The sequence below is a fragment of the Atractosteus spatula genome, chromosome 25, assembly GCF_055471065.1.
Source record: "Atractosteus spatula isolate fAtrSpa1 chromosome 25, fAtrSpa1.hap1, whole genome shotgun sequence".
Lineage (NCBI taxonomy): Eukaryota > Metazoa > Chordata > Actinopteri > Semionotiformes > Lepisosteidae > Atractosteus > Atractosteus spatula.
In genome coordinates this window covers 1,247,127-1,273,019 of record NC_142730.1, presented here as the reverse complement: position 1 = coordinate 1,273,019, position 25,893 = coordinate 1,247,127, and the positions used below count along the sequence as shown (strand labels likewise).

The following is a 25,893-nucleotide window of genomic DNA, read 5'->3' as shown; positions in this document are numbered from 1 at the left end:
GAGTCTGATTATAATCCCAGTGAATCACTAGTCCAGCTCACAGGCCAGTCAGTCTAGTGCACTGGAGTGGTTAAGCCATTTACATTGAATTTTAAAAGACAATCACTTGGCAGCTTCTGAGGTTCACTAGAGTCAGCCTTTCATTTTCATAAAAGTGTGTTGAAGATTTTAAATTGTGTTGTTGGAGCATGCTCTGGTTTCCTCCTATAGTTAAAGACATGCTGGTGGGTTAATTGGCTTCTGGGAAAACTGGCCCTGGTGTGAGTGTGTGTGTCTCCTGTGATGGACTGGCCCTGGGGTGAGTGTGTGTGTCTGTGTGTCTCCTGTGATGGACTGGCCCTGGGGTGAGTGTGTGTGTCTGCGTGTCTCCTGTGATGGACTGGCCCTGGGGTGAGTGTGTGTGTCTGCGTGTCTCCTGTGATGGACTGGCCCTGGGGTGAGTGTGTGTGTCTGCATTAGGCTGAACTCCCAGCTGTCATTGATACACAGTGCCACCTCGTGTCTCATCTGACTTCGTCCTCTGCCCTGTATCTACATAATATATATCTGTACAAACTTATGGTTTTGCAACCAACTGATTACTTCAAAAAGAGCATAATGCAAAAAGGATCCTAACAGAACACATTTATATGATGGGCGGCTCACAGTGGGGAGTTCGGGGTGCTGGCCTCGCCCCGGGACACGGGTCCCGAAAACTTCTGGTCCAGCGGGAAGAGAGCGCCCCCTACTGGTCCACCTGCTCCACTGACAGCCGCCACCCGGATTCCCCTCACCCCCAGTACCGACGCGCCCTTTGAATCTTCTTTTTGAGCTCCTTAAACATGACCTGGTAATGAGGTAAAAGAAAAGTAAAACATGGTATTCAGGTCTCTAGTTCATCGGCTGATCCCGACTATGAGAATATGGAGTTTGTCCACAAGAACCGGTACATTTTTACCACGCGAACCTTCCCCGCGGGTCCGAACGCACATCACCGCCTTGGGGGGAGCCTTCCAAACAAACGGTGTGTTGTGGGGTTTTTTTGTGTAAGAAAATGCGAAATAAAAACCGGTCCCGAAGCGCGGCTCTTGACACAGCAGAGACCGCTTCTCGTCCGCAGGGTAACGTCACACGCCTGGAGGCTTGTGCGGCGAAGGGGGTGGAGACGGAGGGGAGTGCTGGCCCAACATGGCCGGTGTGTGCGTGCAGAAGCCCCGGGACGGCGCCCTGGACGGGCCGCTGCCGGGCCCGCAGGACCCCCGCGCTTCGCTGAGCCCCGCCGGGGCCGCCGGCGGATCGGCCCCCGTCCCACGCAGCCGCGACGGTGAAGCCGGGGAGGGCAGCGGGACGGCGGCCGGCAGCGGCGGGGTCCTGAAAGCCCCGGTGCCGGCGAGAGAAAACACCACCGCGGCTCTTTCAGCTCCGGCGGAGGCCTCGGCGATCCTCGGCCTCGCCTGCGCCAGCCAGCGGGGACAGGCGCGTTCCGAGCCGGCGCCGGCACTCGGGCAGATCACGGGAACAAGCGAGAATCGCAAAAACACGGGTGAGAGAAGGGGAGGAAGTTCTATGACCTTACGCCGGCAACCATTCAAAAAATTTTTTTTGTTTATAGCTATTTACTATTGTAGTGGAGTCTATTGTATTATTAACCAGGATAGTCACGTTGTCTTAAGAGCAGAGTGAACATCGATGAACTAAAGAAACATTCGGAAATCATTTAAAAAAACATGTAGTTTTACTAATTATTGCTGGTAGTACTCGAACCTTCGGTGGCAGAATTTCCTTAACAAAGAAGCAGGGAACCAATTTCAGCCCCTATTCCTTCAACAATGTTTATGTGTCGAGCCCTGGTGTCTGTGTGTGTGTGAGCCTGTGTCCCGTGGTGGACTGGTGTCCAGTCCAGGGGGTGTGAGCGTGTGTCCCGTGGTGGACTGGTGTCCAGTCCAGGGGGTGTGAGCGTGTGTCCCGTGGTGGACTGGTGTCCAGTCCAGGGGGTGTGAGCCTGTGTCCCGTGGTGGACTGGTGTCCAGTCCAGGGGGTGTGAGCGTGTGTCCCGTGGTGGACTGGTGTCCAGTCCAGGGGGTGTGAGCCTGTGTCCCGTGGTGGACTGGTGTCCAGTCCAGGGTGTACCCCACTTTGCGCCTGTTGCTCACTGGGATGGGCTCCGGCTTTCTCAGACCCTGTACTGGGTAGAGTGGTTGGAAATGGACGGGTGTCCTATACGCGCAGGCGGGGCAGTGTCCCGGGACAGGAAGACACGCCGAGCAGCGCGCTTCTCCTGTGTGCGGTGACGGTGTCGTCGCCTTAGTAACCGCAGCCCGGTGCCGAGGATGGCGGGGGCTGACCGGTGTGCTGCTGTCCGTGTCGTTCAAGGCTCTGCGGCGGAGGGTCCGGGCTGCGCGGTGCCCGGGGGGAGGAGGAGGAGTCTGGAGAGCCGGGCCAGCGGGAAGAGGAAGAGGAGGGCCGCCGCCAGCGGGGGGCAGCCGACAGCCCGCCCCCGCCGCCAGCAGCGCGCCCCAGAGAAGCTGTACCGCTGCCCGCTGTGCCGCCAGGAGTTCCAGTACCGCGTGTCAGTGAACGCCCACATGAGGGCGCACTCCCTGGAGAGCCCCTTCCGCTGCCTGGAGTGCGGCAAGGGCCTGCCCTCCGGCCCGGCGCTGCACGCGCACCAGCGCTCCCACGCCGCGCTCAAGCCCTACGAGTGCCCCGAGTGCGGCGGCGCCTTCCGGCACCGCTCGGCGATGGCGGCCCACCGGCGCCGGCACTGGGCCCGCCGCCCCTTCCAGTGCAGCCTGTGCGGCAAGCGCTTCCGGCTCGGCGGCCACCTGCTCCGGCACCGCTTCCTGCACACGGGCCAGAAGCCCTTCCGCTGCCCCGACTGCGGCCGCACCTTCGCCTTCGCCCGCAGCGCGCGCGCCCACGGGCGGCTGCACCGGCGCCGGCCGGGCGGGGGGCCGCTGCAGGCCCATGGGGAGGAGGAAGAGGGGGGAGGAGGAGGAGGAGGCGGCGGCGGCGGCGGCGGCGGCGGCGGCGGCGGCGGCGGCGGGGCAGCAGCAGCAGCAGCAGCAGAGCCGGCAGAACCGGCCGCGCGGAGGGCCTGGGCCGGCCAGCTGAGCCGGAAGCTCCCGGGCTGCCCTGAGTGCGGCAGGGCGTTCCGGCACCGCGCGGCGCTGGCGGCCCACCGGCGCCGGCACACGGGCGAGCGCCCCTTCCAGTGCAGCCTGTGCGGCAAGCGCTTCCGGCTCGGCTGCTCCCTGCACCGGCACCTCTTCCTGCACACGGGCCAGAGGCCCTTCCGCTGCCCCGACTGCGGCCGCACCTTCGCCTTCGCCCGCAGCGCGCGCGCCCACGGGCGGCTGCACCGGCGCCGGCCCCACCGCTGCCCGCACTGCCGCAGGGCCTACCGCCAGGAGGCGGAGCTGGGCCGGCACGTGCTCCTCGCCCACGCCGGCGCCGGCGGCAAGCCCCTCCCCTGGCCGGGCAGCCCGCCGGCGCAGCAGAAGACCCCCGCCCGCGCGCAGCAGCGCCCCCCGGAGGCCGGGGACCCCCGGAGGGAGTGGGGCCGGGGCGGGGCGGGGGATCAGGGCGCGGAGGGCTGGCCTGCCTGGGGGGCCAGCAGGGGGGTGGCGCAGGGGTCTCTGCTGTCTAACGGACTGGCGTGGGGGCAGTACGCCTGGCCACCGGAGCCGCGGGACGGGGCAGCTCGGCGGGCGCCAGGCTGGGACGCGGCGGCAGGGGCGTCGCCCGCTCCACGCCAGCGGGACTTGACCGCCGTCCCGCGCCGCCCCGCCCCTCCGGCTGCCCCCCATCTCGGGGAGGAGAGGGGCGCGCGGGGGGCAGCGAAGCCCTTCCTCCTTCCTCCTCTTCCTCCTGCTCCCCTGGCTCGGCTCGAGGACCTGAAGCGTGGCTCCGTGCCGCCCCCGGCAAGGCCCCGGGGAGACAGGGGGGCCCCTCAGCCTCAGCAGCAGAAGGACAGGCGCCCCCACACCCCCGGCAGCCCCGCCCTGCAGCGCCCCCCGGTGGACCGGCGCCTGCAGTGCATGATCTGCGGCCGTTCGTACCCCCGCGAGCTGGACCTGCACCAGCACTACATGCAACACGCGCAGGGGCAGATCTGAGGCCACCCGGCTCCGGGTTCGAGAGGCCTGGGACACTGGGACTGCACCAGAACTAGGGACTGCACTGGCACTGGTACCGGCTCCGGGTTCGAGAGGCCCCAGGCCACTGCACCGGCCTCATCCCGTCTCCCGGTCAGAACCTGGGACACTGGGACTGCACTGGACTCATTCTGTCTCCTGGCAGAACCTGGGACACTGGGACTGTGTCCTGGCCTTGGAAGAAATAAGCTGAGCTGACTTATACTTCTGCTGCAGTGCTAGAAGATTCTGTGCTGTAAGAGCCGGAGCGGGGGGGTGGTGTGTGTGTGCGCGTGTGTGTGTGTGCGAGCGAGTGAGAGTGTGTTGGTGAGACAGTTGCAGGACTTGTTTGTGATTCTTCTAGAGGCCCAATAAAGTGATTCAGTCTGGAGAGATCTGTTGTCTGACTTGACCCTTGACCCTTGTCCCGACCAAGCTGCGCAGCCATGTTACTGAGACCAGTTCCCTGGTCCCAGTACACACCTGGACGAGATCCCCCAGTCAAGACAGGAAGGGCTTCTTTACACAGAGGGTGGTGGGAGTGTGGAACAACCTCCACTGCGTGTTGGCAAAGCTGATATAATTATTAAACTTAATTCATGAGACAGGAACAAGTAATAGGTTTATTCCATGCTGAAAAAAAGAAGAAAGAGAACACGTTTCGGCCATGGAGCCTGGCCAGTACCTGGATGGGAGACCTCCTGGGAAAAACTAAGGCTGCTGCTGGAAGAGGTGTTAGTGGGGCCAGCAGGCGACACTCACCCTGCGGTCAATGTGGGTCCTAATGCCCCAGGATAGTGACGGGGACACTGTACTGTAAACAGGCACTGTCCTTCGGATGAGACGTAAAACCGAGGTGCTGACTCTCTGTGGTCATTAAAAACCCCAGGCTGTGTTACCCCAGTGTCCTGGCCAAATCTCCCCCCTGGCCCTTACCAGTCATGGCCTCCTAATAACCCCCATCTCTGAACTGGCCTCATCACTCTGCTCTCCTCCCCACTGATAGCTGGTGTGTGGTGAGCGTTCTGGCGCACTATGGCTGCCGTCGCATCATCCAGGTGGGGCTGCACATTGGTGGTGGTGGAGGGGATCCCCATTACCTGTAAAGTGCTTTCAGTGGAGTGTCCAGAAAAGCGCTATATAAGTGTAAGCAATTATTATTATTATTATTATTATTATTATTATTACTACTTGTTCAAAGCCATTCAGCTCAATGGGGTACTTTTGCTCATTTTACAGCACAGGATGAGCTGTTGGAACCTGTTTAATTGGTCCAGTTCAGACAGTAAGGTGCTGCTTATCCAGAACCAGGACCGGACTCCTTTGGACCGGTGTCACAGCTGCTGGCCCTGTGTTTTACTCTTCTGTTTTTTGTGAATATCGGCACTGCGCCAATGGGGACGCAGCACAATGAAGGGCCCGCCCCCCTCTGATGTAACCACGCTCATCGCTCTGACATCATTGGACTGTGACGGCCAGGGCTGGTGACGTCATCAGTGCTATGCTCGGAGCAGGCGAAATCGGGTAAGTTTTGGGCATTTCTTGTTCCTTCTTTCATCGGGTGGGAACATACCCTTCTCCCCCCCTCTGTCGCCCTATCGACTGATAGCGAGCACAGGGGTTTGTAGAGATGTAGACCTTTTTTTTAAAGAAAAGGGCTGAAGTCGTCCGAGCTCCTGCTATTACAGATAGAAGTTGAGGCTGCGGCTGTAGCTCAAGGGATCTTCATTGTTATCGGAGCTGGACTGTGTCCGTCCGAGCGCACCTTGCTTTCCGTGCAAGTTGTCTAAATGAAATTTCCTTCCCTGCCTTTGAATGCAGAGCTCTGGCTCTCCCGGCTGGAGCCGGACCTTGTCTGCGGGCTGCGAGCGCTGCGCTGTGTTGTTAACAGCTGCGGGCTCGTCTCCGCGCCGCGCACGGCAGCCTTCCTGCTGCCCGGCCCAGCCGGACCCCCCGCCAGCCAGCGGCGATGGAAACAAACTCACTTCCTGCCGATGGGTACAAGCGGAAGACAAACTCCTCCGCCTGAAGCTCCGCCTTTCTGAAAATATCTATCCTGGCTGTTGTCTCGTTGACTCTGCGGGCAGGAAGCACCCCTTTTCCCCAGAAGTTTGTAAAATAATACCACATTACGGCTCCATTTTTTAAATAATAATTTGGAGTCTTTCTGGAGCTGTCTCTGAGCTCCTGTGGGAACACAGACATTCGACAGGGTTTATCTAACGCAACCCCTTCCTCTGTGCCCTGTTTGGACGGGCGACGCGGTCCGCTCCGGGTCTTCCAGCGCTGTCAGGGCCCCGAGCAGTGCGGCCCAGCTGTCGGGTTGCGATCCAGATGTGCTCTGAACCGTCCTGCGCCCGAGCCGAACCCGTGTCCGCCCCCCGTGGACGGGTAACAGGGCCTCCTGAGCTCAGCACTTCTGCTTCCTGCCTGTGTGGTGGGCTGTGCCGTTCATGTGCAGCACATTCGTAACCTGCAGCTGCGGGCTCCAGGCTGGGGCTTGGGGGTTCACTTTGCCCCAGCAAGATGCCCCCTCTTTAGGAGCGGGTAGAAAAGTAAGACACGTTGCTACAGCAGCTGACGCTTGCTGCAGTGATGTTCTGAAAAGTGGGGAAGGAAAGAAATCAGGCTGGTCAGGGTCTTGCTTCTGATCATGGGAGGAACGTCCCTGGGAGCCTGAGCTCCTCGTCTTCCTGTCAAAACAGACGCGACCCCAGAGCGAGTTCTCACTGCTTCAGAGCAGAAGAACTAGCTCCCGGAAGTCTCAGACCCCTTCTTCCGACTCGGGGTCGCAGGGGAGCTGAAGTCTATCCCATCAGTCACCTGGGTACAGTCCCAGGGCAGACAGACGCACTCACACCAGGGCCCGGTTTCCCAGATGCCAATAATGTTCATAATAATCCCATCAGCATGTCTGGGAAATGAATCCATGCAAAGCTGGGGAGAACATGCAGACTCCACACAGACAGCACCCCAGGAGCCGAGCCCGGGGCCCGGAGCTCTGAGGCAGCAGTGCTGAGTGCTGCCAACTGCTCCACTGTGGCGCTGTCCTGTGCGGCAGTGAACTCGAACCCTTGCCCGCAGGCTGCGAGAGAGAGCTTGCCCTCACCATGCCCAAGGCGGAGAGGACCATCCGCAGGGATGAGAGACGGGACTCCAGGATGCTGTTCTCCACGGGCCCTGCAGGGGGCAGCAGGGAAATCCTGGAGGTGCTGTCCCAGGATCCTGGCCTCTCCCCCGAGCTTGCCCAGGACTCAGGTGAGGGAGACAGACACTGGACAGCCCTGCGGACACACTGACCGGCTCTCCAGGACCAGGACTGGACAGCCCTGCGGACACACTGACCGGCTCTCCAGGACCAGGACTGGACAGGGTGGTCAGAGCTGAACCTGATTGTCTCTCTCCGTCACCAGATGGAAACCCTGACGATACTCTGGTAGCGGCCGACTCCGAACTCGCCTGGCAGAACAGTGTGGCCGTGACCTCGCCGACCCCCCCCCCTTTCCCCGCCGCCCCCCGCCCGCCGCCGCACGCCAGGGCCCCGCGGAGCCGCCCCCCCGCGGCCTCCTCCTCGGCCCCCGGCTCCTTCTCCTGCGACATCTGCGGCAGGCCCTTCGCCTCGGCGCAGACGCTGGGCCTGCACCGGCGCCGGCACACGGGAGAGGGCCTGCTGAGCTGCCCGCACTGCCCCAAGTCCTTCGCCGGGCTCTCCAACTTCCAGCGCCACCTGCTGGTGCACACGGGCGAGCGCCCGCACCGCTGCCCCGTCTGCGACCGCGGCTTCAACCAGGCGGTCAACCTGCGGCGCCACGTGCGCACGCACTCGCGCCAGAAGGGCTTCCCCACGCTGGCGCACCTGCTGCAGCACCAGGTGCGCCAGCGGCTCCGGCTGCAGGCCGAGGGCGACGCCCCCCCGCGCGCCGGCTCCCTCCGCGACGCCGCCCCCGGCGCGCAGGACGGGGGGCTGGCCCAGCTGCTGGCCCCCCTGCGGGGCGGCCCGGCCCGGCGCCTGCGGGAGTACCTCTTCCAGGGGGGAGTGAAGGAGGAGGAGGAGGAGGAGCAGGAGGAGGCAGGGACGTGGCCCGAGCCCGGGAGTCCAGGAGGAGCCCCGGAGCGCCCAGGGATCGGGACAGCGGACAGGAGGAGACGCGTCGCAGCAGCAGGTAGAGACTCCGGTTCTGGATCAGTCCCTCGAGGGAAAGCCGGCCAGTGGACCGTCATGTGAGCATTAATGTCCCCCCATCTGCCCCCTGTCCACCCCCTGTCCACCCCCTGTCCGCCTCCCTCTCCCTTGGTCTGCCCACCAGCTGCTTTGGAGAGAGCCTGGAGTGGATCAGGCTGCTGTGGACCGGGAGTCTGACTGACGGCACTGTAAAACCCGGAGTGGCTCAGGCTGCTCAGGACCGGGAGTCTGACTGACAAGCATCTGCTGTGTTTTTCAGGGACGGAGGAGCTGGAGGAGGAGAAGCTGAAAGAGGGAAGTGAAGAAGAGGCGTCCGGGACACCCTTCCTCAGTGGGGGGAGAGGGGGCGGGCCCCCCAGTCCACAGAGGACCCCCGGGGGCCACGGACGAGCCCGGCACAGTGACGAGGGGGGGGGAGGGCAAGGAGAAGACCTGGGAGGGGCAGTCGACCTGCGGGGCATTTCGGTGGTGGTGGTGGGCGGCGATGATGATGATGAGGAAGATGCAGGAGACACAGGAGCAAAGCTGGAGGAAGAAGAGGAAAGAGGAAGGACTTTCCAGCCGCCGCCGGCAGGCGAGCTCGGCGGGACCCCCGCTCCGCCGGTCAGGGGGCGCCGCTGCCCCCTGTACACCTGCGCCAGGTGTGGCCGGCGCTTCGCCTGCAAGTCCAACTTCAACCGGCACTGGAAGGTGCACACGGGCGAGAGGCCCTACAGCTGCCCCGTCTGCGGCCGGCGCTTCAGCCAGGTGTCCAACTGCCGGCGCCACCAGCAGGCACACCTGGCTCCGCCGGGACCGAGCGGCAGCCCGCGCGAGGAGGAGGAGGAGGAGGAGGAGGAGCAGCTGGCAGGGAGCGAGGGTGAGCAGCGGGGGAGTCACGGGGGAGGAGGAGGAGATGAGGAAGGCGGGGGCACCTCCGAGGGCGAGCCCGACTGGCCGGGCGACGAGGAGGGCGAGGAAGAGGAGGGCCGAGGCGGGGCGCAGAGGGCTGGGGGGCCCCCCGGTGCCCGGCTGTACCGCTGCAGCGCCTGCGGGCGCCGGTTCACCTGCAAGTCCAACCTGCACCGGCACTGGAAGGTGCACACGGGCGAGAGGCCGTACAGCTGCCCCGTCTGCGGCCGGCGCTTCAGCCAGGTGTCCAACTGCCGGCGCCACCTGCGCTCCCACACCCAGGACCGGCCCTACCGCTGCCCGCACTGCGGCAAGAGCTTCATCCAGACCGTGCACCTGCGCAACCACCTGCGCACGCACGCGCCGCACCGGCCGCACGGGGAGCAGGCGCAGGGGGGCCGCGCCGCCGGGGGCAGGGCGGCCGCGAGAAGGAGGCGAGAGGAGCAGGCGGACGGGGGGCAGAGGGGGCCGCGCGGGGCCCGCGCGGGAAACGGGCCGGCGCGGGAGGCCTACATCTGCTCGCTGTGTGGCGTGACCTGCGGCTCCGTGCCCAGCCTGCAGAGCCACCAGGAGGTGATCCACGGCATCGGCACCGCCGGGGGCAGGCGGGCCGTGTGCCCGCTGTGCGGCCGCGTCTTCACGTCCGCCTCCAACCTGAAGAAGCACCAGGTGGTGCACTCCGGGCAGAGGCCCTACCGCTGCGAGGACTGCGGGCGCACCTTCAACCAGTCCGGCAACGCGCTGCGGCACCGGCGCTCCCACCACGGCCCCGGCACCGGCGCCGCGCAGCGGGCGGGCGAGAGGAAGGGGGCGCCGGCGAGGAGAGCGGCGCAGAGGGCAGAGGTCAGAGGTGAGTACCGCTGGGGACACGTTTGTCTGGGCCGAACTGTCTGATCCCCCTTAGTGCACCTGGTGCAGCAGTTTCTCTCTGATCCTGCCCCCGATCTGTGTGCAGAGGGGCTGTTTGTGCAGAATGACCCCTGTGTGTCTCCCAGGAGGGGCTGTTTGTGCAGAATGACCCCTGTGTGTCTCCCAGGTGGGGCCACAGGTGCAGAATGACCCCTGTGTGTCTCCCAGGTGGGGCCACAGGTGCAGAATGACCCCTGTGTGTCTCCCAGGTGGGGCCACAGGTACAGAATGACCCCTGTGTGTCTCCCAGGTGAGGCTGTTTGTGCAGAATGACCCCTGTGTGTCTCCCAGGAGGGGCTGTTCGTGCAGCATGACCCCTGTGTGTCTCCCAGGTGGGGCCACAGGTGCAGAATGACCCCTGTGTGTCTCCCAGGTGGGGCCACAGGTGCAGAATGGCCACTTGATTAGCATTGACAATGGGAAGTGATTTACCTAGTCAGTAAAGAAAATAAAACTTGATGCTGAAAACTTTCTTCTTTTAAAAGAGCCTTTTCTTTTTCTAATAACCTTCTATGTGGTTCCTGTTGCAGCAGCAAAACATGCCCCAGCTGGGGTCACGGCCCCAGACGACCTCCCTGACCCTGTGACATCATCGCCAGGGGCGGGGCTGGTAAAGGAGGAGTGGCTGGCAGCCAACCAACCAGAATCCAGAGACCTGGAGAGAACCGTCCTCCAGCCGCGGGGCAACCAGTCAGCAGGAAGCGGTAAAAACACACAAGAAATATATTTGCGGCAGGAATGGCAGTCGGGGACCTTTGACCTCAGGACTGAGCAGAGCCAATGGGGTTCAGTTTGGGGGTCTCTGAAGTGGCGGAGAGTGACAGCTGGGGTGATCTTGTCCTTGCAGCTCGGGGCGCGGAGGCCAGAGAGGAGAAGAAGGCGTCCCGGGGCATGCTGGAAGCGGGGGAACCCCGAGACCCGCGGCCCAGCCCAGAGGGGTACCCCGCGGCGGCAGCGCCCCCTCTGTCGTGCACGGAGCCCCCGTTCCCCTGCCGGGTGTGCGGGCGCAGCTTCCTGTCCCAGGGCAGCCTGAAGATCCACGAGCGTGGGCACACGGGCGAGCGCCCCTACCGCTGCCCGCTCTGCGGCAAGGGCTTCACCAACACGCCCAACTTCACGCGCCACCTGCTGGTGCACACGGGCGAGAAGCCCTGGCGCTGCGAGGACTGCGGCCGCCGCTTCAACCAGATCTCCAACCTCAACCGGCACCGGCGCAGCCACGGGCACGGCCAGCAGGGCGGCGCCGGCGCCACCGGCACGCCGGCAGAGACAGCGCCCCCTGGGGAGCGGGCATAGACTCGCGGGCTCTCCGCAGCCACGGACGAAGTGCTACTTACCTGGAGTCTCTGGAGTCAGCCCCCCCTGCACCCCAGTTCAGAAGGGGTTCAGTCATCTCCAAGGGAGGAGGGGGGCAGCGGCGCTGGTCCGGGGGTGAAGGGAAGAAAGAGATGGGAGTTCAGGCTGCGCTACCTCACAGCTCTTGGGTCTCTGATTTGTTCCTGTGTGCGTGTGCGTGTGCGTGTGCGTGTGCGTGTGCGTGTGCGTGTGTACCGTGATGGACTGGCCTGAGTGTGTGTGTGTCCCGTGGTGGACTGGCATGAGTGTGTGTGTGTGTGTCCCGTGATGGACTGGCCTGAGTGTGTGTGTGTCCCGTGGTGGACTGGCATGAGTGTGTGTGTGTGTGTGTGTGTCCCATGGTGGACTGGCCTGAGTGTGTGTGTGTCCCATGGTGGACTGGCCTAGTGTGTGTGTGTGTGTCCCGTGGTTGACTGGCCTGAGTGTGTGTGTGTGTGTGTGTGTGTGTGTGTGTGTGTGTCGTAGTGGACTGGCCCGAGTGTGTGTGTGTGTCCCGTGGTGGACTGGCCTGAGTGTGAGTGTGTGTCCCGTGGTGGACTGGCCTGAGTGTGTGTGTGTGTGCCCGGTGACGGTCTGGTGTCCCATCTAGGCTGTTGTGTGTCTCTCCTGATGTGCGCCCTGTGCTTTTGGAACAGTGTCCAGCTTCCTGAGAAACGTAAACCAGGATTAAGCGGCTTTCTGAAGATGGATAGATAAAAGAGAAATGACCCAGTGTGGGGGCAGACAGGACTGACCCAGTGAGGGGGGGGCAGACAGGACCGACCCAGTGAGGGGGGGCAGACAGGACCAACCTAGTGAGGGGGGCAGACAGGACCGACCCAGTGAGGGGGGGCAGACACAGAACAGGCCTCTTAAGCGAGCGTATTTCTTAGACATTATTTTTAAAAATCAGTTTTTAATCTGCATGAATGTCACCTAAATTTAGACTTGAGTTCTCCTTGATGTTGAAGTTTTGAAAACATTTAAAAGGTCTGTTTCTAATTTGTCTGCTAATTAGTACAATTACAAGTCCATTTTATTGACTGGAAGCTTGGGTAGAATGAAAACTGGGTATGCTAGGGTTCTGTGAAAGTTCTGTGAAACTCCTGAGACCCCACTCCTTCAGGGGCTCTGGGGGTCTTCAGTCAGGGGTTAAAGGTCCCTGTGAATCTGGGCTCATGAGGACAGTAACTGGCTCAGCTCAGTCCCTGAGACCTCAGTGCTTCAGGGGCTCAGAGTGTCTTCAGTCTGGGGTTAAAGGTCACTGTGAACCTGGACACATGGAGAAAGTTACTGTCTCAGTACAGTCACCGGAAGACCAGGCCCAGAATCCTGTTGCCTTAAAATGTCTATGATGTCTGTACTGTCTGGTGTTTCCTCTGGTTTTCAGTGTAGTTTCCTGTCTTGTCTATTAAGTGCTAATCCATCCAGACAGAAGGCACCCAGTAGTAAAGACTTTTTGTCAGGTGCAATGCCTGCAAGTCTTTTTTTAAAAGAAGTGGTTTATTTTTCTTGTTCATATTTGAAATGTCAGTCCTGATGAAACTCGGGAAGAGGAGAGGTGTCACCCTGGTCTCTGTCATGGCAGTGGGGGAGAGCTGGCAAAGCCTAGAAAAACATTGCTTTTGTTTCCAGTATTTTAATTTGGTTATTTTCTTAAATAATAAAATAAATCCTGCAGTTTTTGAAGTGTTTTTTAATTGAAAACACTTGTGTAGTGCCTGCATAGTGCCCTCTGCTGTTGGGATTAATATATAGGGTTATAGGTCACCATTATTCCACTCTTCTAAATACGTGGTGGTCTAAGGTTTGAAAACAGTTGTGCTCTTTAACAGCCATTTTGTCACAGTCTTCGCCTGCTGGTAGGCTGGGGATTGAAAGTCATGTATTGAAATGTGTAATAGTTTAAAAGGAGCATCCCAATGTTTCCTGAGAGATGAGCAATTAAAAAAACTGTTAAACTAATCAGGTTATTAAACCCTTAATTGTACACCTGGATCAAAAAACGTTTCATCCTAGAGAAGGGTTTTCAGTCCTGTACCTACTCCCTGGTCTTCAGTCAAGAAATGTTCTTACTCTTGATGACATTGGGCCAAGAAGTGGAAACTACAGAAAAGTACAATTAAAACCAAGAACAAGAGGCTCTTCTTTACACAGAGGGCGGTGGGAGTGTGGAACAAGCTTGCTATTTATAAGATACATTTTTAGAAATGTATATCCAACTTTGATCAAATACCCTCTAGATAAGGGAGCTTGAGTCACACACAATATAGTCTATAAGATTCCCATTTAGAAATTATACTTTTAAATCGCGTCAACAATAATTTCAGTTGCTTTATTATACAGTATTTTCATGTTAATAATTACAACAGGTAAAGAGAGATCTCCCTAAATCCTCCCCATCGTGATAAAATACAGTTGTTTTAATAATATAATTCGTTGAATAGGTATTAAAGTCGCTTTTGAGTAACGTGGTCGGTGAGAATCTCTTGTGAACATAGAATTCTGCGACTAGCAATTTCTTCACTTGCTTAAATATTTCGATATATAGCCTGAAAGGTTTTTCAGCAGTGGTTTTAACTGTTAGTTACTTCTTTCCGTGACCAGACAAAGCACACTAAGAAACCACACGCGTGTATTCATGCCTTTGAGCTAGCTCATGGCGGGTTAACCTGTGTCCTCTAATTCATATCCCCAAGACCCGTGTCCTGACTGCCCCACAAGCTCTAGGGCGGTTGCTAAGACGGACAGAGGCCGTCGCTAAGGAAGTAGTCACCGGTGATTGCGTCACTTCAGGGTCCCCGGGCGGGCATTGCAGAGAGGCGGCCGAGGCGGAATATGGCTGGTGTTTGCACAGCTGATGGGGGGTTCCTGCGCCAGGAAACGGGGGACCTGGCCCCCGGGAGCCCGTCGGCCGTGCTGGTGAACGGCAGGCGGATTAAAGAGGAGGACACCAGCCGGGACGAGTACGAGGCGGACGGGCAGAGCGGGCGCCATGCCTCTGCGGAGCTCAGCCGCAGCCCGTCCCCGGCGATCAAAGAGGAGCCGGAGGAAGACTTCTTTCAGATACGGCTGTGCGAAGTCAAGGAGGACGTGGATGAGAGGGCGGACATCAAGGACGAGCGAGGCGGGCCGGACGATGGAGACGCCGACCTCGATAGCGGTGAGCTGGGTTATAAACTCGCGGCGCGACCGGGCGGCGTGCACACGTGTGCGTCAGGCTCCAGTGTGATTCTAGTGGGGCTCCAGTGGGGCTCCAGTGTGAGTGCGGTGGGGTCTCTAGTTAGGCGTTTGTGGGGCTCCAGTGTGATTCCAGTGGGGGCTCTTCTGGGGCTCCAGTGTGGCTCCAGTGTGATTGCAGTGGGGCTCCAGTGTGATTCTAGTGGGGCTCCAGTGGGGCTCCAGTGTGATTGCAGTGGGGGCTCTTGTGGGGCTCCAGTGTGGGTGCAGTGGGGGCTCTTGTGGGGCTCCAGTGTGATTGCAGTGGGGGCTCTAGTGTGATTGCAGTGGGGCTCCAGTGGGGCTCCAGTGTGGCGGCGTGTGGCGAGGGCCGGTGGGACGAGCTGGCACCGCGCTCGGTTCCCTTTCAGACCGCTGGCCGCGGGAGAGGAGGGGGGCAGGTAGAGGGTGATGCTCGGGCAGACGGCGGGGGGCTCCGGCTTGTTTTCAACTCAGACGTCCTCGCGTGTCGGGGTGCTGGGGTCGCCCGTGTTCGGTGGCAGGACCGGTCCGGTCTGGTCTTCATAAGCTCTTACCCGAGTCCGCTGAAGAAGTTCTCGAAGACGTGTGACGACCTTAGCAAACGAGAGAGCAGCGGTCAGGGGCTCTGGACGTGTGTAGCGGGTTGAGGGTTCGAGTGCTGGTGGGGCGTGACTGTTGTGCCTGGGAGGGAGACGCTGCTGTAAAGCAAAATCGCCTCCAGGACCTCAGTGTAACCCAGACTGTGAGCTCTTATTACTACACTGGATACAGTACAGATGGTTACAGCTTTAACGTACAAAAGGAGTTCAAGTAGGGAGCTGCGTCAGCATGCAAAGGTTTATTCCCCGTTGAAAAGAGAAGAATAGAAACAACATTTCGGCTGTGGAGCCTTCTCCAGGTGTCCCGGAAGGGTGTCCCCCAAAGAAGGCTCTGTATCCGAAACGTTTCTTCTCCTTTCAGCACGGAATAAACCTTCACTTGTTCCTTTTTAACGTAGAAAGTTGGTTGTCACTGGAGAGTTGTGGGTGCAGCACTGCGGTGCTGCTGGGGAAGGAGCAGTACTGCACTCCGTCTCCAGGTCATCACTGTACATCAGAGTCTGTGCTCAAGCGGCTTGATCTGGATCAGTACCGGTCCCGGTGTCAGTATACAGCTGGGTGAGTGGGGGGCAGTACTGTAGAACCCAGCAGTCCTTGCGGGTGGGGTGTGGTGTTCCTTGCCATGTCACAGTGTTCTTGAAGCTGGAATGTTCTTTTTCTGCTGTGCCAGTCCGCACCCTTGCTCCTCCTGCCCCGGGAGTTCGGGGTCCCGTCCGAATGTGTCGTGGCCGGAGAAGGGCTTAAGCCGGGACGCTGCGCTTGTGCTCCGTTCAGGGACGGAGGCAGGAGGGTCCGGCGCCCGGTCACGTCCTCCAGGGCACGGTTCCCCTTCCGTTTCCAGTTCCTGGTTTTTCGTTCCAAGTTAACGTCGAAAGGCCGGCGACCCCCCCCCCCCGGCACTCCAGAGGACTTGTGGGAAAGCGCCTCGCGCCCGCGCCCGCGCGCAAGCTCGGCTCTTCGAGGAGCGGGTCCCGTGCTGATGGACGTTCCCGGGGCGTTCCTGAGCCTCCAGCCTCGTCCGGGAATTATCCCCGCCGTGGTTCGGCACCATGGATAAAAACGCACAAGCAGCCCCCCGATGTCACGCCTTGCACAGCAGCGCTTCCTGCGCCCCGGACAGCGCGTCACGCCGACGGACGAGCCCCGCGGCGGGCGATCAGAGCCACCTGGATCCCCTCGTGTCCGGATTGCTGGAGAGTCGCCTGACACAAGTTTTCCCCTTTCTGTTTGTAGGGGAGTGGATTTCCCGTTGCATGGAGTGCGACGAAGCCTTCGGGCGGAGAGACGCCTACCTGTGCCACCTGCGGGAGCACGCCGCTCGCCACGGGCCCGCGCTCCAGCCGGACCCGGACGCCCGCGGGGGTGGCAGCCGCAGGGCAGAGGTCCTGCCGGCGGGGCGGAGCTACGAGTGTCTGGAATGTGGGAAGACCTACGTCTCCTCTGCGTTCTTCCTCAAGCACCAGCGCTCCCACCAGGCGGCCTCCCAGTCTGCCCCCCCCGAGCCGGCCCGGCTGAAGGAGAGGGCCTTCCTGTGCCCGGAGTGCGGCCGGTCCTACTCCCGCGCCTCGGCCCTGGAGGCCCACCGGCGCGGCCACGAGGTGCAGCTCTTCAAGCTGCCCCGCCCGCGCGCGAGGAGGAGGGCGAAGCAGCGCCCGGCGCGGGAGGAAGAGGAGGAGGGAGGGAAGAAGGAGGGCCAGAGGCTGTCCGAGGACTCCGACTGCGGGGAGGCGCTCCGGAGCCTCTCGGAGCGGGGCACCCGCCAGCGCCTTGGGGCGCACGCCAAGACCCCCGAGACGAAGGAAGGGAAGAGAGCGTTCGTCTGCCCCTCCTGCGGGAAGGAGTTCGTGAGCGCGGTCGCCCTCGGCACCCACCAGCGCTGGCACGCCCGGCAGGCGCTCGGCCGCGAGGGCACGCCGGCCCTCTGCGAGGACTGCGGGAAGGTCTTCTCCTCGCCCGCCTTCTGCGCGCGGCACCGGCGGGCGGCGCACGGCGGAGAGGCCCCCGCCAAGTCCTTCCTGCACCAGGTGTGCCAGCTGCAGACCAAGGCCTTCGCGTGCCAGGACTGCGGGCGGCGCTTCTCCCGCGCCTCGGCCCTCCGGTCGCACCGGCTCTGCCACAGCGACGTCTACGCCGACGCCTTCGAGGGCGGCGCGCCCGAGCCGCCCGCCGAGAAGCTGTACCTGTGCGACGAGGCCGCGCCGCGCCAGTTCGCCATCGGAACGCTGTCCTATTCCAGGGTGGGGAATGGTGGGGAGGTGGGGAGCCCCCGGTCCGGCACGGAGGAGACGGATGGCGACCGGGGTGCGGAGGGGCCGGCGGGCGAGCCGGAGGACTCGGGGCGCGGGCCGGCCTCCCCGCCCAGGTGCGAAGCGGGGGCCCCTCTCGGACCGGGGCAGCAGCCCCCGCCGGGGAGGGGGAGCGAGCTCGACGTGGAGCTGGGTGGCGACTCCTCGGAGGAGAGGGGGGGCGGCCGCCGGAGCCCGGAGGGGGACGCGTTCGAGTGCCTGGAGTGCGGCAGGAGCTTCTCCAGCGCCGCGGCGCTGCGCTGCCACCGGCTGTGGCACCGGGGCTGGCGACGGCGGCCGAGGGCCGGCCGGAGCCGCCAGCCGCTGCCGAAGCGGACCTTCAGGCGCGCGGACGACGGCGGCGGGGAGGGGGGCGCCCGCGAGTGCCCCGAGTGTGGGATGCGGTTCTCCCGGCTCTCGGCCCTCCGCTCTCACCAGCGGCGCCACGCCGGCCCCAGGCCCCACCGCTGCCAGCAGTGCGGCGGGAGCTACAGCAGCCCCGCGGCGCTCTACGCCCACCGCAAGGCCCAGCACTCCGCAGGCCCCCGCCCGGCCGCCGCCGCCGCCGCCGCCGCCGCCGGGGGCTTCGACCCGAGGAAGACCCTCCTGGGCCCCAAGATGTACAGCTGCGAGGCCTGTGGGAAGGGCTTCTGGTCCCCCGTGGCCCTCCAGGACCACCGGCGGCGCCGGCACTCCCCCGACTGCAAAGCCGAGCCGCCGGGCGAGGAGCGTGCCGCCCCCAGGCAGGGGTTCCGCTGCGTTCCCAAGATCCTCCGCAAGTGCGCCGTCTGCGGGAAGGCCTACCGCTCCCTGGCCTGCTTCCTCAAGCACCAGCGGGGCCACGCGGCCGGCGCCCCCGCGCCCCCCGGCGCCCAGAAGTCCTACAGCTGCCCGGAATGCAGGAAGCCGTTCTCCCGCGCCACAGCCCTGCAGTTTCACATGCAGAGCCACGGCTACTTGATCGGAGACCGCGTTCTCTTCGGCGCTTCCTGGACCGCACTCCGGACTTCACCTCCCACCGCTAACGGGGGGTCCTGGGCTGGGCAGCTCCTCGGCAAGGATAACGACACGTTCTCACGGTCCGTAGGGGTTCCGGGATCGGAAGCTTCTGGACCGTCTCCCCCGCCGACTCCAGCCGCGTCTCCCGTCCCTGGGATGTTCCCGGGTCTCTTCTCCTCTCTCAGCGGCCGGGCCCTCGCCGGCGACCCCTTGCCGAAAACTTCGGGCGTGCCGGGCGCGCAGGCCGGGGGCGGCCCCCACGAGTGTCCGGATCGCGGGGGGCGCTCCTGTACCGACGCGGCCCATCGGCTCGCGGAGCGGAGGCCCGAGGAGGAGCCGGGCGGGCCGGGGAGGCGAGCGCGCCCGAAGAGGAAGAGGAGGCACAAGACGCTCGCGTGCTCCGACTGCGGCGAGCGCTTCTTCCGGCCCGGCGGGCTCGGGGCCCACTGGTGGTACGTGCACTTCGGGGGGGAGGGCACCCCGCCGAAGCCGTTCCCCTGCCCCGACTGCGACAAGAGCTACAGCTCGCAGGGCGCCCTGTACAACCACCGCAAGACCTGCGGGCTGCCGAAGGCCGGGCAGAAGCTGCCCGGCGCCCGCCGCGCGCCCCCCCCGCCGCGCTCGCCTGACCGCGGCGTGTGCCTCTACAAGTGCCCCAAGTGCGGCAAGGCCTTCTCCAGCCGGGGGCAGCTGCAGGCGCACGGGCAGCTGGCCAGCGCCCGGCCCCACTGCTGCGCCCTCTGCTGCCGGGGCTACTGGTCCGAGGCGCAGCTGCAGCAGCACCTCTCCTGGCACGACGAGGTGCGCCGCCGCCTGCCCGTCAGCCTGCGCTACCGCCTGGGCGCGGCGGCCGGCGGGGGGCTCGACCTCGCCTGCCGGCCCTGCGGCCGGACCTTCGCCAAGTGGTCGGACCTGGACCGGCACCAGCTGGAGTGCGGCCATCGGCCCGAGGAGGTGGACGACACGCCCGGAGTGGAACTTCAGCCTTCTCCTCCCCCTCCTCCGCCCTCGGTCCGGTCGAGTCCTCCCCTGGACCCCCATCCCCACATGTGCCCCGATTGCGGCATGGGGTTCCCCTCCACCCCCGTCCTCCGGCGGCACCGGGCGGCCCACTCGGGCCAGAAGCCCTTCCGCTGGTCCCTGTGCCCGAAAGCGTTCGCCCAGAGGCCGGGGCCCGCCGAGCGGGGCAGGGAGCTCCCCCAGGACCGCGGCAGGGCGGGCGAGGGGCCGCTGTCCTGCATCGAGTGTGGGATCGCGTTCGGGCAGGAGAGCAAGCTGCACCAGCACTACATCGAGCACGCTCAGGGCCGCGTCTGATCCGCCGGGCCGGGACCGGGGCGGGGAGGGGGATGATGGGATGGGATTCAGAGGATTATGGGAACATGGAAGCCTCCTTCACCCTCCCAGGGGTTTCTGTGGGGGGGCACAGGGACCCGGAGAGAGCCGCGCTGCAGCTTGAGCGTTGTCCGTTCGGACGTTCCTCCCGGAAGACGCCACACATCTCTTCTCCAGAGCCTCGCGCTGGACGTGCGGACGTTGCTCTGGTCGTTCCTGGGGAGCTCTTCGTCTTCGTGGGGAGTCGCCGCTCCAGGGACTGCTGTGTAGTTCTTGTTTTTATGTTCTCGGTTCGGACAACATACTGCTGTATTTTGGGGGGGGGGGAGTTGGGGTGGAAGGGGCGTTATCCGGAAAACCCTTTGAATCGCGAATTGAAAAATAAGGTTTGAGAAGCAGCCAGGGTTTGACTGTTAAACACCCAAAAAGTCTTTGTTTCACATCATAAAAAATAATCCAGGTCATTATTCTGAAACCCAGGTGTTTTTTCTATCTCTTCCAGTATCTTTTCTCTGTATAATATGCTGTACAAATGTACATATAAAGATTTAATGACATAAGAGGACTTGTACTGAAAAGCCTGTTGGTTCTTGACATTATGAAAGTTCCCGTTTTTTCTCAAATTCCTGTCCTGTGTTTTGTTGAATAATTCGTCCGGGTTTTCTCTCTCTCCTTCGCGAGGGCTGGCCAGCTTGGTTCCCCGAGAGCCCCAGTCCAGTGGGGAATGTAGGTTACCCCTTGGTAAACCCTAAATCATCTGTGTCTAATCCACCGGGATCAGGTTCTGAAAGCGTGTCTGAAACAGGGGCTCTGCTCCAATTGCAGCCCCAGCTCCGGTGGTGGTGATGTGATGCAAACTCTGTACTGGTTCGTGTGACCTGCTGGACTGGGGCTCTCCAGGAGTGCAGCCTCCTTTGCACAAGGTGTAACCCCACATGCCCCTCGGGGTCTGTCTGCTCACGCCTCTCCTGCTGGCTGGGGGGGGTCGCCCGGCCTGAGCGCGAGGGGACGCTGTCGGTCCAGAGGGGGCGGGTCACGTGATCACTGGTCAGACACAGCGAGGGGACGCTATCGGTCCAGAGGGGGCGGGTCACGTGATCACTGGTCAGACACAGCGAGGGGACGCTGTCGGTCCAGAGGGGGCGGGGTCACGTGATCGCCGGATCGCAGTGCTGCCGGTACAGGGAGGCGTCTCCTGGGAGGTTGAGGGTGTTGTCCACAGAACAGCCGCGGTCACGCTGGGGTGTTGCCTGACCACCAGCCCCCTGCTTCCTCTTCAGCCTCGGCTCCCTCCCTGGCTCTTCCTCCTGCGCTGCCGCAGTGCCTGCGGGTGCTGTGAGGGTGCTGTGAGCCTCATCGCTCCCCTTTTTGAGGGAGAACAGTTAGAAGCATCGTGTTTGCCTCCAGCCCCTGTGTCACAGGGGGCTTCCAGGCCCCCCACTCCCCCCGTCCTAGGCCATGATTGGGTCAGAACAGAGGCCCCCCAGGAACACGCGCCTGGAGTCTGGATCCTCTCTCTCTGGGGTGTTGCAATGCTCCAGTGAGGCACCTGCACCCCTGCACCTCTCCCTCACACCTTGATTCAGCCTCAAGGTCACCCCAAGTGAGTGGTCAGAGCAGCCCTGTGTGTGTGTGTGTGTGTGTGTGTGTGTGTGTGAGCGTGCCCATCTGTGCTGGTCTTGCAGTGCGTCGGTGTCCCACTCCTTCGCCTGCTCGCCCCTGGACGCGGCTGCCCGAGCTGGGCAGTGATCTGCTCGAAGTCTCTTTGCTCAAGGCTACAGCAGCAGTGACCCACACAGGGTTCGAACGCAGGGCCCCCCTGGTCAAATTTTCTGAGGCTCTGGACAGGCTTGCCTCCTTGTAGGGGCTGGACTGGGCTGGACAGGCCTGAGGAAAGCCAGGAGGGGGAGCTCTCCTTTGTTCACCAGAGTTTCCTCACCAGCGTCCCAGTGTGCTGGGTTCAGTTCCAAGCCTGGTTCGCAGTGGCCAGCAGCACGGGAGTCCAGCTGAGCCCAGGTCCGCTCGCGTACGAGCTGGGCCGGCCCCTCGAGAGTTCGGGTTGAGGCTGGGGTGTGGTGGGGTGAACCAGCCAATGCCTCCTGCCCCTGCAGCAGGATCAAACTCTGTGGAGTGTCGGGGTGACTCCCTAGTGCCCCAGCAACCATGCCTGTCGAGGTGTCGGGGTGGCTCCCTAGCGCCCCAGCAACCATGCCTGTCTAGATGTCGGGGTGACTCCCTAGCGCCCCAGCAACCACGCCTGTCAAAGTGTTGGGGTGACTCCCTAGCGCCCCAGCAACCATGCCTGTCGAGGTGTTGGGGTGACGCCCATCGCTGATGGGTGTGACAGCTTGCGGTCGGACTGATCAGTGTCTCCTCTCTCGTCTCCAGGCCGCCTGCAGGTCCACGGCCAGCGAGCGCAGAGGGCTGCCAGGAAAAAGGGGGTGATGGAGGGGGACCCCCAACAGAGACGCCTCCGGAGGTCCAAGATCGGAAAGAGCGAGGCAGAGCAGCCGGCCGGGAGTGGGGAGGAGGAGGAGGAGGAGGAGGAGCTGTCCGGCGGCCGCGGAGCCTTCAGGATGCGCCCGCGCGAGGGGAAGCCGGTGTACGTCTGCTCCGTCTGCGGCAAGGTCTACTCCTACCTGGAGTCCTTCCGCAACCACCAGAAGCTGCACCGGTCCGCCGGCGCGCCGGCGCCGCCCTGCGCCTACCCCTGCCCCGACTGCGGCAAGGTCTTCAGCCGCCCGGCCGCGCTGGGCTCGCACCGGCAGGCCCACCGGCTGGCGGAGGACGCGCCGCCCGACTTCCACTGCGCCCAGTGCCGCAAGCCCTTCAACTCGGTGCAGACCTGGCGCAGCCACCTGCAGCTGCACCGCGCCAAGGCGCACTGGTGCCAGGCGTGCGCCAAGGGCTTCAAGGACCGCGCGCAGCTGGAGCGCCACCTGCTGCGCCACGACCTCAAGCGCCACAAGTGCGACCTCTGCCACAAGGCCTTCCGCGTGCCCGCCGAGCTGCGCTACCACCGCAACACCCACACCGGCGCCCGGCCCTACCGCTGCGAGCTCTGCCAGAAGACCTTCTCCCAGCTCGGCAACCTCATCACCCACCGCAAGAAGCACCTGGGCGTGTACCGGCTGCACGCCGGCGGCCGGACACCCCTGGGCGCCGCGCGGCGCTGCTCCGGCGGGCGGCAGGTCAGCGAGATGAAGGTGCTGATCGTGAAGGCCGGGCAGGGCGGTCAGGAGGTCGTGGAGGAGGAGGAGGAGGAGGAGGAGGAGGAGGATGAAGAAGAGGAAGACGAGGAGGTGCAGGTGCTGGCGAGGTTGAGGCAGCAGCGGAAGAGGAAGGCGGCGAGGAGGAGGAGGGAGGAGCAGGAGGCGGAGACGGAGACGGAGACCAGCGCCACCGAGGAGGGCCCCGCCAGCGCCGTGGAGCTGCGCTGCTTCGAGTGCGGCGCCCTCTTCGCCTGGGAGTCCGAACTGCACCTGCACTACATGCGCCACGCCAGCGGGGATCTGTGACGGGCGCCTGCGGGTGGGCGATGGGCCCGGAGGAACGAGTCGCCAGCGCTCGGAACTCCTGGTCTGGGGCCGAGGAGGAGGAGGAGGGGGGTGGATACAAAGTGCCCTTAATTCTCTTACAAGTCTGCCCGTCCTCCAGCTCCCCCCCCCTCCTCGAGGGGTGCACGTTGATGAACAGCCCCCCCTACACGTGTTCCAGCGTGCAGTTGGCCTGACGACGTAGAGGGTCCCGTTCCACAGCAGCCTGCTCCATTCCAGGTTTTCCTGCTGGCCGTCGTGGGGGCCCGCTGGCCTTAGGTGCCAGGACCACGTGTCCAGTCCTGGTCCTGGGGTTCCGGTCCGGGTGTGTGTGCTTCAGCTCTGCGGCTCTCCTTCAAGCTGGAGAGCCCGGTTCCTTGATGGCACTGGGGTCTAATTCACTAATTAACCTGGCAGCATCACGCTGGTGTGTTACCAGTTCTAAACACCTCACTGACGTGTTTGGAGTCATTGGTTGCAGGGGGCTTTGTGTAGGCATGCTGTGTGTGTCCTACCCAGAATGTCATCGGGTTCATTGTTTTAATTGACGACCCGGGTGGGATGAAACTCCGGCTGAGACCAGACCCTCCAGGGAGTCTGACAGCACTGGGAACACAGCACAGCGGGGAAGCGTGCTCGACTGGTCTAGTTAAGCCCCAAGACGAGCGGGAAGGAGGAGTGCTTGGACACGCCTGTGTGACAGTAGTCTGTCCCAGTTCAGCCGTGCTGTTTGTGTCAAAGCCCTGCTCCCTACGGTAGTAAATCCTGGCGTGGATCAGACTGCTCTGCAGTGGGATTCAGGGTTGTGGATTGTTCTCAGAATGCAGCATGAGATTTCACTTTTTTTTTTAATTTTAGCAATCTCTTCCGCTTTTTAATGATGACTACTATTTGCTTTATGGGGGTTTGAACATGAATTCATTTCTCTCCTTTGCAAGTTAATATTGTGAATTTCTATGTTTGTACTTTTTTTTTCTGCTGAAACAGAAATAGCGGGGCCTTTCTAATCCAGTCAGATAAGCTAAGATTGCGTATGTGTGTTTTTGGCAGGTAGACCATAAAACAGAAACTCCCAGGGCTGACAGGTTTTTAGAGATGTGCTGCAAACGAACTAATTGGAAAGGTGGAAACTGCTTGACTGTTCAGTGACCACGGATTAAAACACAGCTGTGCCTCTGCTAACTCTCTTGCCCTTTGGCCCCAGTGTTAAAGGTCAGGAGGCTCCCCCAGCCTCCATTTCATTTTCACTCAGGTGGGTTTTGCATGAGACCCAGGTGATGCCTCTCTGTGATTTACACACCTGGAGAGAGAGAATGACCAAGCGTTGCTGCTCAGTGCCGGCAGGAAGCCTGACAACGACACTCGTCTGCACCGAGCTGTGTCAGCTCAGCTGCAGCTTCTGGAACCTCAGCTCGATTCTGGGGAGCTGTGATTCAAGACTGTTCTGGCGCCAGAAAGGAGGTGCAGGGGGTTCCCCCAATATCTCTGAGTAACCAGATGCCCGATTGGCGTTTGTCAGGCAGAACAGAAGCTGCTGGGTGCTGTGGCCCCTGAGGGCTGAAGTTGGGGGCCTCCCTGCACCTGTCCCCTCTGCCTGCATGAGCGCTGTCCTGGCCTGTCCGTGCTGTTCAATGCCTTGCCTACTGTGAATTTAACAGGACTTGTCTGGTCACTGCTGTGTGACTCTGATGACTTTTGAATATGACTGATGAATATTTTTTTTAAGAAATACTTTGTTCAGAAAGTTTATATCTCGTTCCCTTAAAACATGTATTTTGGAATTTTCAAAGGGCTTCCAATTCTTATGAAATAAAATGGATCATTTTCTGCATGGGGGGCTGTGCTTGTGGTTTTTTTTATTATTTCTCAGAGGAGAGAGTTTGTGTCTTTCTGGAGTTTTCCTGCACTATTTTCCTTTAAAAGCACAATTGTTAAACTGAGAAAAAAGGGAGAATTCTGCACAGATTTATGACCCCAGAGCAGGGCCGGTTGTTCAGGTCTCTTTTAAAGAGTTGACCTCAAGGGCTTGGAGCAGCTGGTAAAGTGATCTGATGAAACCGATAGCGAGCTGCTTGGTGCTGTTACCAGCTGGGTGGATTGAGACACTGAACTGAGCCTCCAGCACCAGAACTGGAGGAAACACTGAAAACAGGCAGGATCTGCAGGGGGGGTTAGACCCCAGGAAAGAATTTCACTTCGCAGCAGCAGGGACAGAGAGAAGACAAACTCCTTATCAACAGATCCTCGCACATCAGGAAATACCCCTCACCGGCACACACACACACACACACCTACCTACCTACGTCCTGGTCCAGATCTCAGCCAGCTGGTTGTGAAGGGGAGAATGCAGAAGTGCCCCTCGATCTGGACCCGACCCAGGGCCAGGCTCAGTCTGGCCCCTGCATTCCGAACTTGCCTCACTGCACCCTGAAGCCCTACCACTAAACTCCAAGGTGCCCTGGGAGTTTCGTCTGCTTTCAGACTGTCAGATCTCTACAGCTGGGA

At 61.8% G+C, this 25,893-nt stretch overlaps 3 protein-coding genes across 3 annotated transcripts; all 3 read left to right on the top strand.

Annotated features, from left to right (window-relative positions):
* The first annotated feature begins 824 nt into the window (after positions 1-824).
* LOC148814962 (uncharacterized) lies at positions 825-4,508 on the top strand. The gene is made up of 2 exons (XM_088905285.1): positions 825-1,522; positions 2,353-4,508. Exons 1-2 carry the CDS (start codon positions 1,168-1,170, stop codon positions 4,095-4,097), a joined length of 2,100 nt encoding a protein of 699 aa, XP_088761411.1. The 5' UTR covers positions 825-1,167; the 3' UTR covers positions 4,098-4,508.
* A 1,085-nt stretch (positions 4,509-5,593) lies between these two features.
* Positions 5,594-13,398, top strand: LOC148814961 (uncharacterized). The gene is made up of 6 exons (XM_088904911.1): positions 5,594-5,639; positions 7,200-7,373; positions 7,529-8,278; positions 8,558-10,039; positions 10,629-10,802; positions 10,946-13,398. Exons 2-6 carry the CDS (start codon positions 7,226-7,228, stop codon positions 11,392-11,394), a joined length of 3,003 nt encoding a protein of 1,000 aa, XP_088761037.1. The 5' UTR covers positions 5,594-5,639; positions 7,200-7,225; the 3' UTR covers positions 11,395-13,398.
* Positions 13,399-14,233: 835 nt separating this feature from the next.
* Positions 14,234-20,475, top strand: LOC148814960 (uncharacterized). Its single transcript, XM_088905254.1, has 2 exons — positions 14,234-14,596; positions 16,467-20,475. The coding sequence occupies exons 1-2, from the start codon at positions 14,272-14,274 to the stop codon at positions 19,832-19,834; spliced, it is 3,693 nt and encodes a 1,230-aa protein (XP_088761380.1). The 5' UTR covers positions 14,234-14,271; the 3' UTR covers positions 19,835-20,475.
* The last annotated feature ends 5,418 nt before the right edge of the window (positions 20,476-25,893 follow it).